At 29.6% G+C, this 19,631-nt stretch overlaps 2 protein-coding genes across 2 annotated transcripts in view; one reads left to right on the top strand and one right to left on the bottom strand.

Moving 5' to 3' along the window:
* Nucleotides 1-1,859, top strand: part of LOC107441235 (tyrosine kinase receptor Cad96Ca) — a gene marked incomplete in the record, with an annotated part of 80,425 nt that extends 78,566 nt beyond the window's left edge. The window contains 1 exon segment of the mRNA XM_043051615.2: nucleotides 48-1,859.
* Nucleotides 1,152-19,631, bottom strand: part of LOC107441221 (small COPII coat GTPase SAR1B) — a gene marked incomplete in the record, with an annotated part of 24,129 nt that continues 5,649 nt past the window's right edge. The window contains 3 exon segments of the mRNA XM_071179565.1: nucleotides 1,152-2,604; nucleotides 4,198-4,329; nucleotides 12,883-12,986. Coding sequence (XP_071035666.1) covers nucleotides 2,491-2,604; nucleotides 4,198-4,329; nucleotides 12,883-12,986 — 350 coding nt within the window.

Genomic DNA, 19,631 nt, shown 5'->3' with positions numbered 1-19,631 from the left:
GTGCAAAATTTTGAATCCTTTGCAAATCAAGCTATAATGATAAAAAGTAAGTATCACTATTTTCAATAAGTATATTACAATATTTCTATATGAATGTATATCCTTCTATAAGAATACATGTATATAGTTGCAAAATCAATAGCAATCATTTACAACATTCATTTATAAAGGCGATTATGTGAAAATAATATAAATATTGTCCGCTTCATGCCATAAATTAAAGAAAACAGTAGGTTTTTGACGGTTTTTACCGGTAAAAACACGGTTCTTACCACTGTCATGGCAAAAACCCAACCCTGAACGGTAAATAACTACAAAGTAAATTTTGCAATTTGACTATTTTTGCTTGCATTTTAAAAGGTATAGCATTACATAAATACTATAAAGTGGTGAATTATATAAGCCTACGAATTATTTAGAAATAGTGGTGGGTAAAAATGTACTAAATTGAATTTAATCACTATAACTACCAGTTTAAAATATATATTTGCTTTCCAGAGCAAGTTGGCATCTCTGTCAATATGTGTATTTGAAATTGTGTTTGTGTTTTTTTATTTTTTAACTGTCAAGAGATAAAGTCTTTTTCAAACTTTATTAATTGATAAATAAGTTATTTACAATAGAAACTGATAAAAAATCAAAGTTCGTAATAACAATAAAAATTTAAAATATCTGCCTTTATCTAAAAAAAAAAAAAACTTACTATTATTCTTTATTTCAATCACTTTAAAACTTACATCATTTGGTTTGTATTTAAAATGATAAACTGTATTTTAAGAAACAGTTTAATTGTGTATATCTGAATTGCAGCATGCATATTTTATCTGTTTTTCTGAAATATGTTAATCAGTTTCTTAAAAAAAACTTATTGTACATCTTTATGGGTACATACATTCTAAATTTTTAAAAAATATGTTCAGACTCATCATTGCCAGGCTAAAATATTAATTTGAGTTTGAATGAGCTAACTTTTAATAATCAGACAATATAGTTAAAAAAAAATCAGTTTCAATTTTATAGTGCATTGTAATTTTTTCCTGCAAAATTTCTCAAAACATTGTTAATTCATATATGTTGAAAAATATTTTTTGTAAATAAAATTCTTAAACATAGCAGAGTGTATTTCTGTGATTAAAAAACAAACAAGTTCCATTTTATACAAATAATTTTATTGCATGTACTGCACTGCAATACGATTTTATATTTTTATAGAAATATGAAAAAACTGTGAGTCACAAAAGATTTGTAATCAATTATAAGAACATATTTTCAACAGATCGATGAAATTGCTGATGTTATCGTTGCATGACATATTGTAATGAAAGTTTAATTAGACAACCTTTATTCACTTTAAAGTAGAAATTAACCAATGCAAAAGTCAGGACTATCACAAATCAATTATCTTATTGGCACTGTATTTGAGTTATTTACATTTATGAAAAAGCACTATTAAGCAAAATAATTTTACAGCAAAGTTTCTGCTATAATGTGCGCAAACAATGGATTGCACTTCAAAAAATTGTTATGCATTTAAATATGATTATCATGCACAGATAACAAAAATGTGCAACAAGTCTCTCAGATTAATATCAACAAGGGATACTCTTAGTAAAAGCAAGTCTAACAGATTCAATCCTTTGGATATTATAAATCACAATAAATTCATTCAAAAAAAAGTGCAAAATAAAAGGGAAAAAAATTATCAATTAACACATTCATTTCATATTGCAATGTTATTTCATTATTTAAACATTCTAAAATTTGAAGTAATATTTTAGCGATATTTCTTTCCTACATTTTACAGAACAATTACATGCATTAGATAATAATTTTTAACTTTAATGTAAAAAAAAAAATAAGGCATTTTGCAGGAGGCTTAGTAAACAATAGATTCACAGTAAAAGATGCACATTAACAATGCTAAAAGCCATATGTTTTAAGTAATTTAAGCAATTTGACCGTTACTGTGCTGATTGATTATAAAGGACTCAATTTAAACATGGATAAATCCTACAGATGAATAAATTTTTTAAACTTCTATAATTTATAAATTAAATATTTAACATACTAAAATAATAAATATTAATACTTAGAATATACATATAAGATAAAATCAAACAAGATATCAAAATAAAGCTACTCATTTAATGAGATGCACCAAAGCTAATGTAACTTTCCAAATATAACACTCTATATGATAAATAAAAATTTTCAAAGAAACATTTTTATCGTGGTAATTAACAGGATTGTTTTTTTCAGTAGTCCAGAAATCTTAACAGAAAAGCAGTTTTGTTAGTTTTAACAAATTGAAAACAGTTAAAACTGAAATAAGGTAAAAGTTTTTTTAATATATATATTCGAAGAGAAAAATTCTCAAAGTTTTTAAGAATTGTCAACAAGCTTTATAATGTTCAAAACTTTTCTATTTTAAGTCTCATTATTTGGTGATTCAATAAGAGTCTCTAAATAAAACAAAATTAATTTATTGAGCTATATATATTGAGCCAGCCAACGAAATCCTTCACCATAACCTTGTCTTTTTAGAACACTGCACATAAAAAGTTCTATAGGCCTTCCAGGAATTTCTGATCTAGCTATTTTCCCCTAAAATAAACAAAGATTAAGTTATATGAATTATTATATTAAGTTTATGTAAAAACTTTGATAAGTTACTACTTTTAAGATTCTTCTTAATAAGTTACTACTTCTACTACAACAAAATAAATAAAAACATAAAAAGTCTAACGGATCATGAAATATGAAAAAAAATGGATAAATATGACAACCAAAGCTGACGTCTTCAGGGGGTATCAGCTCCGGAAGTCATAAAAGCAAAACCTTTTCTATCAATGTAATCTGTGGATTGTTGTTTCAAGTAAGCTTTAGTACGTACTATTCTTATGTATTTGTCTTGTTTTAATTGTATCTTGCATTATGTTTTATATTCTTTTTCTGGACTTTGGCAAAACCTTTGGAGTATAGATAGAGAGCAATTTTAGACTTTTTGTCGTGCTTTCTCGATAGAAAAGGTTTTGCTTTTATGACTTCCAGACCTGGTACCCCCTGAAGACGTCAGCTTTGGTTGTCATAATTATCCATTTTTTCATATTTCATTGTGTATTTCAATTCCTTTCGGATTCACTGCTACTTTGCGTGTTTTTCCATAGGAAGTATTATTTTTAATTGCTTTTAAAATTTCGAATTCTTTTCTTAATTTAATGGACCATATAAGAATTCCTGATTTTGCTATTAATTCCCTAAAATAATGCGAAAAATTGAATTTCAAACTTCCGTATTCATAAATCTAAATTAGATGTGCTCAGCTAGCTGCCCTTGAATATTCAACGTGTAGCTCCCTGTTTTCATTCTGGAAATTAATGAAAAACTGCACAATTAGAATTTTAAAAAATCATAACCATTTTTAAAGCTAATCTCAGTAATTTTTAGAAAACATTAAAATTAAAAAATAAAAATGTATATTTAACGGGACAAAAGATTTGTATTCTTTGAAGTCTTAACCTTAAGAAGGTCTGTTAAGGGACCTGAATTCTCCTAAAATAATCATTGATGTAAAATGTTTAATCTGAAATTAAACATAAGCTTTGCAAATAATTTGCTGTACACATTCTCTTTTAAGGCAAACTGACATTCTTTTTAATACACTATAAGAAGAGAGTAAAACCTGTGGTATTGGGAACAATGCACCACCTCGGAAATGTTTAATAATGAAATCACAGAACTGATTTGATTAAATATTTAGTATAATATATTAAGCAGATAGTTTTAAATTATAAATACACACATACACTGGGTTTAAAATTAATGAAAGAAATTTTAAGAAGCTATGCAATGTTATATATTCATGGATTGTGGATGAACTTATTAGGAATTTGAAGTACACATGTTTATATTTTTCAATAATTAAATTCTTTTTTTTTTATGTATACTAAAGATATCAACTTTTAGCTGAATAAAATCTACAAGTGCTTCTTTTTTTATTTTATGAAGAATTTCAATTAAAGAAAAAAAATATTAAATATACTATTAAAATCTAACGAAAGCTGTAGACATAAAAGCTTTAGATTAGGTTTCTCTAGAAAAAAAATCTAATTTAAAAAATACAGTAAACAAATAACTAAGGAAGGGCATTACTTTTTATAAAGCTATTCATTCAAAGTAAAAAAGAATTGCTCATACCTTTCCAGTTGTCTGTCCATGTAAACAAAAGTAGGCTCGAATTTCATCTTCACTGGCAGCCCCTGCTCTATCAATTTTATTACCCAAAATTAAAACAGGGCAACTTGATAGCTGCTCATCAGATACAAGACTCTGCAAGATAAAAAAATATTTAGGTATTTTAATTACAACTTTTATGTTTTGTTTAACGCTTTTTGATTATAACTTTAGTAACTTTCAATTCTCCACCACAACAAAAATTTTAAAAAAAATTCCAGATTATAAAAAAAAAAACTGCTAAAAATAATCCTTTCATTTTAGATTTAAGTAATGCATAGCTGACACCATTTTAAAACATAAAAATAGCAAGACTTTTACTTTAATAAACCATATAACAAAAAATAACTACATAATATTTTCCCCACAAAATAAAAATTTTCCAAAACATATCCTTTTGTAAAAATTTTTAAAAAAATTCAACTTTACAATTCAATTACTCCACAACTAACAGAAATTTAAGCATTCAAACGCAATGTTCATCTTCACACATCAGAAAATATGGCAGAAAAAGTTTATAATTCCGCAAATAATTTAATCCAAAATTAAGTGGATTTTTTTTTTAAAAAAAAACTTTCAACTTAGATAAAAAATAACTAAAAACTAATGTTCTCTTATTTAAATTAAAATAGAAGCTATGCATATTCCTCGCTATCACTTGCTAACCCTGAGTATTAATAGCACAATTTTTCACTTCCCTTGCTTATTCTACCTTTCCTAATTTTAAAATGACATAGGTATGAATAAAAACGCAAAATAAAATTAGAACTACACATATTTAAACATTGAAAATGGAAATTCTAATAGAAAAAGTTTGTGATCTCTTCTTTAATAATTTTTACTTTTAATTTTTCCAGAACATTAAAACTGTTTAAATTATTAAATGCAATAAAATAGACATTCAAACCATAAAATTTTGTAAGTTCAATTTACGCTGATTTCTTACCCAGCGATAAATATGTTTAAATTATCAAATTCAACCTGAAAGAAAGCAAAATTAAAACAACATATGTGTGTTTAAAGATTTGAATTAAAAAATAATTCCTTGTAAATGAATAAGAACTTTAACAAAACTGAATGATACTATAGAAAAGAGCAATCTTGCATCACACACCGTCATTTGGATGAAAGGGAAAAGTTAAAGATACACCTAAATAGAAGAAAGCAAGGGAGAATTTTAATAATCTCTTATTATTAGTCTATATAAAAATTATTTTTTAAGAAGGCAAAATGTTTGCATACATTTAATTTTGAAAAAACTTACTTCTTGATGAAAGATAATTTTTAGATTTAATGGGAAACAATCCTTAGCATTATTAATCCTTTAAGAAGCTCCTTCAAAGAAATTTGATGCCATTTAGCAAACCAACCAAGAAAGTTTCTCTTTTATCATGCACTGTTATGTAAGTAAAGACCTTTACAAACCAATACCCTACAGAAGTCCCTAATATAAAATTATGAGATAAGAAAAATTGCGTAGATTTTCCTGATACTGTTAGTAAAATAAATACTTGAAGCTTCACCCAGTCTCTTGCTTTGGAACAAATCCGATGTTCACAATAAATTGTAGATTAAAATATTGTACTGAATCCTCTTACTCAAATTTGACTGCTTTTAACACCAGATCTTATGATTCAATAAACTAGAATTTTGTGTATCAAAAAGTAGGAGACTGAGCTAAAAATAGAAGTGAAAATCATACTGTATTTCTAGAAAGAGAAAAGGGAAAGAGGAACATTCTACAGAGGAATTAAAAGATCACATGATCTTTGGTTGTTAAAAGCAGTCAAATTATAAAAAAAGAATTCAATACAACCTCTTTAACTACAATTCTGTACAATAAAGATAATTGAGATTGGCTCTGAAGTGGGGTTCAGAGAACATACACAGCTTCAAATATTTTACAAACTGTAACAGGAAAAGACACATTACTTTTCTTGTCTTAGTATTACATTAGGGACTTCTTTAGGTATATTGATAGATCTACCAAATCATGCCAGATCTCTTCTTAAATAATCAACATTTATAGACATTACTGCTCATTAACCAGAAATTTGTTTCAGAATCCTGGAATTTGCTGAATAGAACATTGGGTGGGGAGAATGGAAAATATTGGAAAAGGATTTTAAGCCTGATATAAAATTAAGTTTTTCACTTTTCCTAGTTGATGGCTTAGTGGTTGATAATCCATGAGCAAGTTTAAGGGAAAAGGGAAGATCGTTCCTGTAAAAAATAATCTAGGTGCCAAATCAGGATTGTGAAACAAAAATGTTTGAGAAAATTAAGCATGGAAACTAAGGTTGAAATATGGATATTTATAGATATAAATTAGGCCTCAAAAGTGATGACTGGGAGTAATATTATAATCAAATCAAAATTTTGAATACATAATATGCATTACGACCAATAATTTTTTTTTATATATATATGATGCAGAAATGGAAAATTTTCTATTGTATGAAAAATAAAAAATTGTAAATTTGAAAGGATTCTTGTTATTTTGATGATCTAATGTTCCTTAATTGAAGAAAATACTTCAATTTGCTTAGTTGAAATTAAAAATAAATACTTCTGGATTGTAATCTGTCTTTCTATTCTGATTATATTATTTGTTTCCATATTGTGCAAGGTGTTTTGGTTTAACGATATATATATATATTATATATATGGGTCGCATTCATTTCATCGACAATCACTTCATCGACAGGCCATTTCANAGATCCTATTTTTAGGACTAATTTTTTAACAGCTATGGTAAGAATGATTTGAAAGAGTACAATTTTGCTTCAAAAAAGCTTTTAAAAGTTTGGAAATCAAATAATTTAATGCTTAAGAGTAAAATTTAAATTTTTAATTCAATGGTATGGAGTATACTGTTGTATGGGTCAGAAACATGGAAACTAACAATACTTCTGAGTACAAAATTAAATAGTTGGCATAATAGATGTTTGAGAAATATTCTAAAACTATCCTAGCCTCAGACCATATCAAAGTCAGAACTCTACAGTAAAATCAGGCAAGAACAAATCACTATCAGCATAAGAAGAAAAAAGATAGCAATGGATAGGTCACGCATTGAGAATACCTCCTACAAGAATATCATCAGTAGCCTTAACGAGGGCACCATAAGGCAAACGAAAAAAGGGGCAGACCAAAAGGGGATGGACAAGCTCGTCCCAGGCAAACTTTAAGAGGCCTTTACCCTCGGCCTCACTATCTTATATTTTAGGTTAGATTTGTGATTTCTTGATTTTTCTTATACATAACAAACTTTTGATGATATAATACACTGCTCAAAACACTTAAAGGATATTGAGGTTGTGGGTTAATCTTGCACTTAGAGAAATGTTATGAGCATTCATACATTATCGACAGACTTAGTAGGCTATATGAGATAAAAATGACATTTGTTTGGCAGGAAAAAAATGCATTTATTGAGACCGCAAAAGGAAGAAAAAAAAAGCACAATTTGTGTCTAGGTGAAAAACAAATATAAAAAAGGTATTTCCTAAAAAGAAAATCGTTTTTAGCAGGGGGTATAATTTCCCTGGGCGGCCAGCAACATTGAACACTTTTGAGGCTGTCCCACTTCTCCAGAAGAGCTCTTTCCAGTTCTTGGAGAGTTTGTGGGGGTGGTAAACATCCAGCTCTCTAGAATGTCCCAAACATGCTTGATTGGGTTCATGTCTGGAGGACACACTGGACAATTCATTTGTATGATCCCTTCCTTCAAAAAGAAATCATGCACCAAGTTAGCACGATTTAGTCTGCAATTGTCGTCCATTGACATAAAGACATTTCCAAGTGAAGTAGAGTAAGGGACTACAATAGGACTACATGGATCAATGGAGATGCCAGCATCGACCATCACACCCCAACCTCCAAATCGTACAGCTTTGGGCGCAAACGCAGGATTGTTTCTAGTGCCATGTTCCCAACAGACGAAAACACACCTATTCCAATTATCAGGATGAACTGAAAAACAATACTCGTCAGAGGAAAGAATATTGTGCCATTCATTTCTCCTCCAGTACACATGCTTTGTTGTCCACTCCCTATGGGCATGACTATGCTTTGCTGTTAACGTGACACACACCATTGGTTGGCGAGCATACAGACTTACAGCCTGAAGGTGATTTCGGGCAATTTGCGTCGAAACTATGGTGCCTCTAGCTGAGAGAAGGTGTTGTTGAAGAGTGGCATTCATACTTCGGTGTCTCAGAGCTGTTAACATTAAATGGTTTACATTAGGCGTTGTTGCACATTTACGCCCTTGATCTGATGTTTGGCCTGCATTTCCAATCTCCAAAAAACGGTGCCAGATCCTGGAAATCACATGTTGTGAAACCCAAATGTCTTCTGCCATTTTGGCTAGTGTTAGGCCCCTTCTAACTGGCCAACAACTCTCCAAGTTTCTGATTTGGTTAAATGACATAGTAGAGACATCACATTCATCGGAACAATGCACTGCCCCAAAAGCGTCGATATAGCATCAGATTTGCGAAAATGAAGCAAAGAATAAAAACATAATGAGAATTTTCAAGCCCTGTCTCCACCACTTCGACAGTTGAGTTTAGTTGAAGATGAAGGGCCTTTTAATTTCCAAATGACTGCAGACATAGAGATTCAATGTCAAGTATTAGCTTAGTAACCCCACAAATAAACAAAATGAGAGGTGTACAAACATACACAGTATAATTCATTAAATATAATGTGCAACAATGTTTTGTTTTAGGCAAATGCATTCCTAAAACTTCTGTGTCTACAAGTATAACTATGCTTAACTATGACACTTCTAAATGAAGCAATGATGGACATTACTATTTCCATAACTACAAGTCTAAGAATCATAATGTTGTATTTCTCAGCAGTTATATTCCTAGAGTTCTATGTAGAGCATTTATCAATCAGTGACACTTAGGTACTACTTGTGTCCATATAAGCCTATACATACATTTAGAGAAATTAATTTGTCCATAGTCAATAAGTGAAATAAGATGAACCATGAACCTCACAGAACAAGAAAAGTGAAACATCAAGAGGCTCATCCATACAAATATATATCCAGTACTTGTGTATAAATATATAAGTATTTATTGGTTATAGTGATCATGAAGCCTAGTTTGTCATGGATATATTTGTATACAGTGCGAAAAAAATAAAATAAACATCCTTCATTCTTCTAAGAGGTGTTGATAAGTTAGAAACAGTTGTCAGTGTGATATAAAATAATAGTAAATTGTAGCAATTCCCAAAAACTACTTTCAACGCTCGTCTAGTAACAAAACAAGGTGCAAATGCTACTAATCTCCGTGGGTTTGTCAATGAACAAAATGAGAATACCTCTGTAGCGGAACTTTCATTAGAATTATATCTGATGCTTAAAAGCAGCAAATATTTTCCATAAAGGATGCTAAATCCTCAAATTTGAATGTACAGTGCAAAAAAAAAAACATACGAACCACAATGAATAACTTTTGATTTAATGAACGGATTTTCATGGACTAGGACTCAATTGTAATGATTCGAGGGGGTGACTTTAAATATGCTAATCAGTTAATGCAGACGATATCTTATGTTACAAAACCAGACACAAACATGAACTTTCTCTGAATAAACATACTTTTTTTTGACGAAGTATGATTTCAGACCAACAAAATATAGGGGGTAGCAGTAATCTGGGAAGTAAGGTCCCAATAGGTCGGTCAGGAGAACACTCCAAAGCTTGAACTCCTTAATGTTAATTTTATTTTTTCAATATTTTACTATATCTTCAGAAATAAGATAAGGTCACATGATCCGGGTTGACAAGTTTTTGATAACTGACCCCTTTATCTTGTTTTAACCATCATGCCAAAAAATCCCTTTTGACAATTGACTTAATCCCAAAATTTTGTGTAGAAAATCAATATCTTCCAAAAATGTGAAATAATTAAGAAACAAAATTGCAATTAATCCAATATGTTGTCCTTAAAATATAGTCTGCTGTAGTTAACTAGAATATTTAAGGTAAAGTTTTTAAACCATTCAGATTGAGTCTAGATTTGAAAATCCGATCATTATATAGAAAATAATTTAGCATGCTTTTTTTTAAAATCATTATATGTAAATAAGTATTAGCAACAAATATTGAGAATCAGAAAGAGTTTCACAAGTTGAGATCAGATAATTATTGATGACCACCATAGTTTTATATGAATTATCCCAAGAAACTAAAGCGGTAAGATATAACCTGATTAAATACTTAATTTGCTTCAAGACTATATATAAAAAGGAAAAAACAGTCAACATGTTTCAAGCACTTCAAAAATAGGCGTCTATTTTCAAGACTTGCCAAACAGACGAGAATGAGAAGAAACAAAAGTGTTTTGACTTTTGTTTCCAAATCAATGTCCATGTTGACTGCCACTGAGAAAGGATACATATAAATAAATACATAAAAATATATATTATATATATATATACACACACATACATATTTTTTAAAAAAGAAAGAAATTAAGCTAAGAATTTTACTTATATCAATTCAACAATCCATTCCTCAGCACATTGAAAATTTTATATTATAAAAATCTGGAAATTACATTAAATGTTTGTTTTCTCTCACTGCTGATATACTTATTTAATAAATTCTGAAACATACATACATATTAAGCCCATATTAATTGTAAAATAACATAGATAATATTCTACTGAATTTTCAACATTCCGGGAGGGAGTGAAAAAACTCGCCGAAATAAAAGCTAAAAATCACTAATACAATAGTTAATACTTATATATATATATATACAATAGTTAATTTTTTTTAAAAATTAAATTAATATAGCATTGGTAAGTTGTTCACAACTATTTTTAAAAAATGTTCAAATTTTAGTTTCATACATGATTTTAAAATCCATAAGCCTATATTATACCAAAAACTATATATTTTTTAAGATTCAGTTAAAGCATTCATATTTAACGTCATTTGATTATACAAATTAGTATGCCGTTTGTTGTAGTATATATGTTTAGTATGTGATTCAATTTAACAGCATTAATAAAATTTAATTATGACATCTTAACAGTTTGTTATATAAGTATAAAATTAGGTTTAACTACAATCATCTACTTAAAATATTGAAGAATTTCAATAATTTATTACTTTTCCTTCTAGTCTTTACTGATCGCAAGATTATATATTAAATAGCTTAGAAATTAATACTATTAAACTAGATTGTAATTATGACAGGGTTCACACTCTTTTATCAAAACAAAATTTAAACTTTCTTGAAAATAAACTCACAGTGACAATTACTGAACTGTTTACTTTTAAGAACAGTTGGGAATTTCAACAAAAATGTTGCTGCTTTAAAACTTACTGTTACTTATCACACACTGAAATATGCACACTTAATTCTTCGTGTTTTTTAGAAATAGTTTCAATTATGAAATCTAGTTCAAAAATTTTGCTGTTACAAATTTTTTTCATGACTTTTCTTCTTTTCAACAAGCAATAGTGCTACCAGTAGAATTAAATTTCTCTAACTCTGTTGGTGTCAAAGGTCAATATGAATCTCCAAGTTAAGTACCTTAGAACTGTACAAAAAGGCAGGCGCAATATCCTGCTCACCCCTCCCCCACATTCTTGGGGCATCATTTGAGGTCATTAGGAAGAAAACATTAATAAGGGGACTAGAGCCAAGTGCATGCCTTTTCCTTACCTATTGCCCTATTCATACATCCCTTCTTGTCTCTCAAAATGACCTTTCAAATTGACTCTTCTTGTCTCAAACCTTTGATGTAGTTTTTTTCCTCCCATAACATAGATAAATGTATAACGTCACAAGCATTATAAGCTTTTTACTTTGTTAAAAGTATTTCTCCCCATAACCATTATGAAACGCATTTAGTGTGTTTTAAGAAGTACTAAATCAGGGTGCATAGCCAAGTCTTTCAACAAAAAATAAGCACCTTTTAAGTACTTTTTAAGCACTCAAAACATATTTTTAAGCACTATATACAATAACAAAAAGCAAAATAATTTTTAAAGACTTTGCACGATCATGATAAAATAACTAGTTTCTGACAAAGAACTAGTTTCTTGATTACATTAGCCATTATAAAATGATCGAGAATTTTCGGTTCGATATTAGAAGGTGGAAAATGGAGCCTGAAATTGACAATATCTTGTAAAATGCAGCAGAGTTGCACATGAGAGTGCAATAATCTTACCGAAGCCAGCTAAGTAGATGCACATGCGGACTTAAAAGTTTTTATCAAACATGTAGAAAGTAGAATGATTGGCATTTTCATACGCTATGGACCAACAGTAGGCAGAAATAGATTGTGGTTGAATGAATCGTGAAAACGCTGAATAGAACAATGTGAAAAGCAGGCTTGTGCATAATACGTGGCGAAAATGGACATGGTAAAGAAAAAAAATCTAATATTCGAAAAGGGAAAATTAAGCACTTTTTAAAAACACCTAATGAAAAAAGCAACTGCAAGAGCTTTCAAAAAATAAAATTTAAAAATTAAGCACCTTTAAGCACTTCTTAAAAGCGCTATGCACCATGTAAATATATACATATACGACACATTATTTAACCAGTTTAATTTAGTTCAAAATGCATGAAATTGAAAATAATTGAGATTCTACAAACTTACATCTAGTTCTACTTTTGCTTCAGGAAATCTCTCACGATCAAATGCATCAATTAAGAAAACAATTGCATCCACAGCAGGAAAATAATCTTTCCATACTCTTCTCGCTGAAAGCAGAACATAAAGAAATAATTAAAAATCTTATTAAATTTGTTTGCATACCTTTTTGAAAATCTCATATTGTAATAAAATAAATAGTAAATATGCATCACTTGCTCAAATGCACCTCAAAAGCAAACATTACATATGAAAAACATATGAAAAAAATGCTCTATTCTAAAAACAATTTAGGTATATGTATTATACAAAATTGGATACTTAGTCATTGAAATTATTATAAAATATTTTTGTTACTTCTGTACTAAATTTGCTACACAAAAATAAAGCTTTCATTTTCTCTTAAAATACTTTTGTTTTGTACAACTGCTGAATTGTGAAATTTAAAAAAAAAAATGTAGTTAGTATTCATTACAGTTTTCATTAACAATTTTCACATTATGGGATATTTCCAACTTCTTATAAATCATAGGATAATTTTTGTATCTTTAATGTAACAGCACATTTACTGTTGATTTTACTTATTTATTTTGGTCTTACAATTAATATATTTTCTTTGAAAACTGCACCCTTTTATAAAACTCACAACAGGAAAAAACAAACAAAATAAGATCGGCAAAATTTAGAATCTTAGAACTTATATTTACCCAATGGAAGTAAATCAAACAAAATTTTTCATTATGAATAGGTAGAAAATCTAAACTTATGTGTATACAAAATCTTAATTTTGATAAGCTTATCATACTATAAATAAATGAGTAAATCAAAATTAAACCAAAGCTTTCAATAAACTATTAGTAAGTGCAAATCTTTATTCCTGACACGTGAAACATGCAAAGAATCAAAAATTTTCTATAAACATTCAAAGTGTCCAATTTACAATTATGTCATGAAAAATTGAAAGCTATTACATTCATTGAACTCTAATTTTATGCTGGAATTTAAAATATCTTAAAACACAGAACAAATATATAAAAAGTTAGAATAGTATACAGCTACATTGAACAGGTTTCCAAGCAGTATAAAAAAGTACAAATATATAAACAATTACAAGTGTCTTGAATAATTTTGTTAAAAAAATTATCATTTAAGTTCACTTTAGTATATTAGAATTTAATTCTATCACTGATGTATAAAGAACAATAAATATATCTAATAACACAATACAGATATTAAAAACTTATAAAATTAACTTAACTAATTAATTTATTTCTTAAAAAAAAAATTGAGGTTTATCTCTTTAAATTGCACGAGCTTCCCCTGCATAATACTACAACATAACATGCTAGAAAAAAAATTTCAGTTGATTTCGTATCTAATTCCATACAAAACTCCAAGTTTTTCTTTATGAAAATCATAACTTTATCAGAATCATATTGTGTTAACTTATGAAAAAAGAATTGTAAGATACTAAGAATAAAAAACAAGTAATCAATTGCAATAAAATGAATGTAAGCCAAATTATAAGTAAAATTAAAATTATAAATTGAAACATTCAAGTATTTAAAATATAAACAAAGTTGCAATACATAGGAAACTAAATACTTTATTAAATGAACAGTTTTATCCTTTATCAGGGGTGATTGTGAGCCCAAGTCAAAATTCCAGAAAAGTTCCAGAGTTTAAAAAAAAAAAAAACAGTTTAAATTGAAAAAATAGAAAAAAATGTAAACAAGGTTTTTTTTTCCTTTTTCTCAATATTTCTTAGTTTACTTAAAATATATTTAAAATCTTACACATGCCTGTACCATTTACACATACCTATGATGACCTGGAGAAGTAATCAAAATTTACAAATATGTCTTTCTTTTTTGAGTTTATGATTATAACAACTATTTACTGATAAAAAATGAATATTAATCATGAATATAAGCTTATAAAGTATCTCTCTGGCTTTCCCTTACAAGCAAATAAAATAAACTGTGTTTTTAAGTTCCACCTTTGAAAATTCGATTTCCGGAAACTTCTGTGATCAATAATTTTTTTAAGCATCTGAACCTTCGATCTCTGGAAACCTTTGGATCACTGTTAGCGAAAAATCCGGAATTTTTCCGGGGCACAATCAGCCCTGCCTTATGTTTTATAATCAAGACACAGAAGAAAAATTTTTAAAGCGAAACAAATTAATATATTTAAAATAGATTTCCTTCTAAAACTATTGTAATAAAAAAATAATAAATAAATAAAAATAAATAAACAAAAATTTCAGATCAAATAAATATTAGAACAAAACCACTAATGAATGAGCTTTCAGTTAAATTTCTACATTTACAATCATTAATATTTCATTCTCAATTATAAACAATACCTGTTAAAAATTAAACTTCCCTTTTAAAAATAGTAATTGCTGAGCAGAAGACTAATAAAAATAGAAAACCAAACTAAAAAGAAATTAAAATTGACTGTTAATTTTTTTATACACTAGACTTTATTTAAAAAAAAATTTAAATTATTCTAGTGCTATTCATAAATTTATAAATCAGGAAACCTGTCAACAAAGTTCTGNTGAAATTGCAGTATAATATGCACGTAATTCAGTAGAAAGATTATTTGTATGCAAATTTTAGAAATAAAACGTCGTAGGTGATGTAAATGTACGTAAACCTTGTGGGTCAGGGCACGCAGGTCAAAGCTGTGATAAAAGGATGAAGAGCACCGTTGTTAAAGACATTCGTTGCAAGTGCAAGTGATTTGTTTTGTGAAACATGTCTTCAAGAAAACATTTAGATGACTTTACTCGGGGAAGAATGATTGGGAAGCTTGAGGAGGGGCGTAGTGTGACTAGTGTCGCCGTAGAGTTCGGGATCAACAAAAGTGTTGTTTCTTGTGCTTGGAATGCCTTTAAAACTACTGTTCGGAAGGATGGTGGTGGCCGTCCAAGGAAAACAACACCAAGAGATGACCGTTACATTGTCCTCCAGGCGAAAAGAAACCGTTTTCAGTCAGCGAGCGCCAAATCTCAGCAACTGTGCACAGCCACAGGAGGACAAGTATCAAGATTTACAGTGGCCAGACACCTTCACAAAGGTGGCTTATTTGCTAGATGTCCTGAACGCTGCATACCTTTAAAAGTTAGCCATCGGCTGCACCGTTTAGAGTGGTACAGATAACACGATACCTGGACACCCCATCAATGGAGTCGCGTCCTCTTCACAGATGAGAGTCCTTTTAGTGCTACAAGCGATTCTCAACGTCAGTTGATCTAAAGACAGGTTGGAGCTCGATTTCATCCCAATAACATTGCGGAAAGAGATCGTTACGGTGGTCTTGGAGTTGTCGTCTGGGGTGGCATTATGTTGAACGGGCAGGCTGAGCTTCAGATCTTTGACCGAGGTTCTGTAACTGGAAACCGCTACTGCAATGAGGTAATCCTACCTCATGTGCGTCTGTTCCGAGGGGCCATTGGACCAGACTTCATTTTTATGGATGACAATGCCCGGCCACACCGTACTGCTAATGTTCAAGAGCTACTGGAAAGTGAAGATATCACACGAATGGATTGGCCAGCTTACTCTCCAGATCTAAATCCCATAGAGCATGTGTGGGATGCATTAGGGAGATGTCTTGCGACACGACAGTATCCTCCTGGTAACACCCATCAGGATAATCTCCTGGACCACTCCTGGATAATTTGGTGCTTAGCATGGAGAGACTATGCCAAGCAACAATTACAGTAAGGGGAGGGCATATCACATATAAGGGAACATCTGCCAGTTGTACTTACGCTTCTTCAGGCAATCAAGTGTAACGCCACTATATGTCAAATAAAGCCTTTTTTTGTTCCATACCCTACTGTAAGCTTTATATTCATTTCTGCGCCATTATTCTTTTACCATCGTTTAAGTACAAAATAATGTACATCATATTCAAATTTCATGTCAATCGGATGATTTCTTGTAGAGTTATGACAAAAAACGCACTTGTTGCTTAAGTTTTGCACACCAGTGTATTCGTAGTACATAAATAACAGTTTTCACGTACTTTAAAATAATTAATAAATGATAATTATTAAATAGTAAATTATAATCAATTATATAAATAATAATAATTATAAATAAAAGACAAATATTAAATTGAAAGGACTAAATAAATACAACTAATGTAAAACTTTATGAAGCATTTAAATACAGTAATTACCTAAATACAGTGAACAAAGTCTTCATCAGACTCAAAACTTGATAAGCTTTATGTATCACAATCATAATCATCATAATTATCAAACTTTCGCTTTTGAGCTATTTTACTTTACAAACACTAAAAAACGAGCTAAAATACGCATAAAAAGAACAAGGTTAAAAAAAATTCCCCCTTCATTAGGAAAAGAAATTAATGGAACCCGTACTGCCATCTGTAGGCAGTAAAACTAAGTAAATTTTCTGAGTAGGATTCGTTTGTAACAGAAACAATGCAGAATAATAATGGCGAACGAGCACAGCTCATCAGCGAGCATTGGGGGGAAAATTTCACTATGCAAGCAGAGCTCGTTTCTAACCATTTCGGCCAAAATCTTGCTGCCGAGTGGAACTCGTTTGCGAGCATTGTGAAGCACAATTCGATTGCGAGCCGAGCTCAATTATAATCATCAAAGGGTTAACTAGAAATATGTAATTTCTCTAAAACTGTTATAACATGCATTGAAAATAAAAAATACTCCTAAAAACTAGTATGTGTTTTCCCATTTCATGTGTTTCTAATAAAAATTTAGCAAAAAACATGTGACACATCCCCAGAACTAAATGAATTTTTTTTTCCTGCTTGACCATCAATTCCTGATCACCAAACTAGTCAAAAGCAATTTTAATGTTTTATTAAACAGCTGTAAATGAAAAAGGTTTCTCAATCTAAAACAAGATAACATATAATAGAAACATTTTTTTTTAATGTTTGTTTAATTAATTTTTATATTGGAGCAAAGAGCTGATTTCAAACTTGATGATGCAGCAAAATGATGAAAAGTGTAAAAAAAATCCATCGAAATTTAAATAGGTTGGTACTTTATTTGCATCACACTAGAGCTGCACAGTGGGCTATTGGTGACTGTCTAGGAAACATCCCTGAGGATGATCCACAGACCTGCCATCGCAATTTTGATCCTCTGCAGAGGGGATTCTGCTTTGGTAGGCCGATGACCTATGTGCAAAGTCTAGCACTTCACGGTAAAACAGTATAACTAGGACCGATACTGCACACGCTCAGTCAGGATGATGAAAGTGGTCACCCACCCGCTTACTTGACCACAGCCAGTGACTAGAGTTTGACGTTCTACTTGAAACAGTGTCTTTGCGATTAGTATACAATTTTTCATTTCATCATTATGAAGAATGTAATTTTACATGGCAAAATTCAAAATTTGAGCAAAATCGAATGAAGTGTTTCTGAGAAACTGAATTTTAAATACCTGACTTTTTTAAAATTTGATTTTTCAGGATATAAAGTACGTTTTTACGACTGATTTCGTGACTTAAAATACAATTTGCATTGTTTAGTTGGCATATTTGAAGTCACCTGCTTGAATCATTGAATCCTTGAACGTGAAGATCCGATCACTAGATCAAAAAATATGCAGGGTGGTCCGTTTTTTTATTTTTCTCCATACAGGGATGAGATTAGCCAAAAGGCAAAAAAGCTGAATTTCTACACTAGTAAATTTTACGCAAGTGCAACCCTTTAATAATAAATTCCAGACAGTTTAAGATAATAAATAATGTGTTGGCGTACAATTGTGTACTAATCTATTATTATATAAATGATTACATTGATACTTAACATTTAGTGAAAATAAAAATTACCAATTGAAAAAATAAAGCTGGAAATTATATTTTTCCTCAGTTCACATAAGAGACTTATTACTTGAAAAACTACCTGGTTTAGTAAATTAAAACTACTGAGTATATAGATAAATATTTAATTTCTTTTAATAAATACTGTTACGTGATTTATAGCAAATGTATCAGTAATATTACTTTTTAAATTATTTTGGGGAAAAAAAAAACTACAATGGGCAGAATCATTATGCTCATATTATAGTCTAATCTAACTGGAGCCCGGTGAAACATATCAATAACAGTGAAGTAGAAATATATAGTAACTCCTTAACATAAAAATTGATATTTTAGTTTGAAAAATTAAATGACAATCAGCAACTGTTTAGATAATTATTTTTCATTTGATACGAATTTTGCATTTTATAGCATAAATAACAGCAATTATAATTTAAAATTTTGATGATGAGTTAATTAACTCCTTTTCCAAAAAAAATAAAAATTAATCACTTTTTAAGTGATTGCTTTTGTTCGCTATATCTTTTATGTTTGCTATATTTCGTCGTTAGTCCATCTTCAAACATTTTGTGACAAATCTTACTTTTTCTTCCTTGCAAGCACAGAATGTTAGTTTTGAATATATTCCCTTCCAGTTTCTTAGATGTTGATACTAATAATCGTCGTTAGAAAAACAGTCACCTTTATAGTAACTAATTTTTAAAAAAAATTTTACTTCTTACAAGAATAGCGATAGTTGATCTTAAAATTGCGTGAAGATGAATAACAATTATGGATTTTGAAATCACATGAATATGAAACTAGATATACGATTTTGAAAATGAGAAAATACAAACTGGGATATAGAATTTTCAAAACGTGTAAATACAAATCACGATTCATAATTTTTAGATCGCGTAAATACGAATCATGATG

The sequence above is a fragment of the Parasteatoda tepidariorum genome, chromosome 4 (genome assembly GCF_043381705.1).
Source record: "Parasteatoda tepidariorum isolate YZ-2023 chromosome 4, CAS_Ptep_4.0, whole genome shotgun sequence".
Lineage (NCBI taxonomy): Eukaryota > Metazoa > Arthropoda > Arachnida > Araneae > Theridiidae > Parasteatoda > Parasteatoda tepidariorum.
Note: the sequence above shows the minus strand (reverse complement) of the source record. Positions and strands in the feature narration are given on the sequence as shown.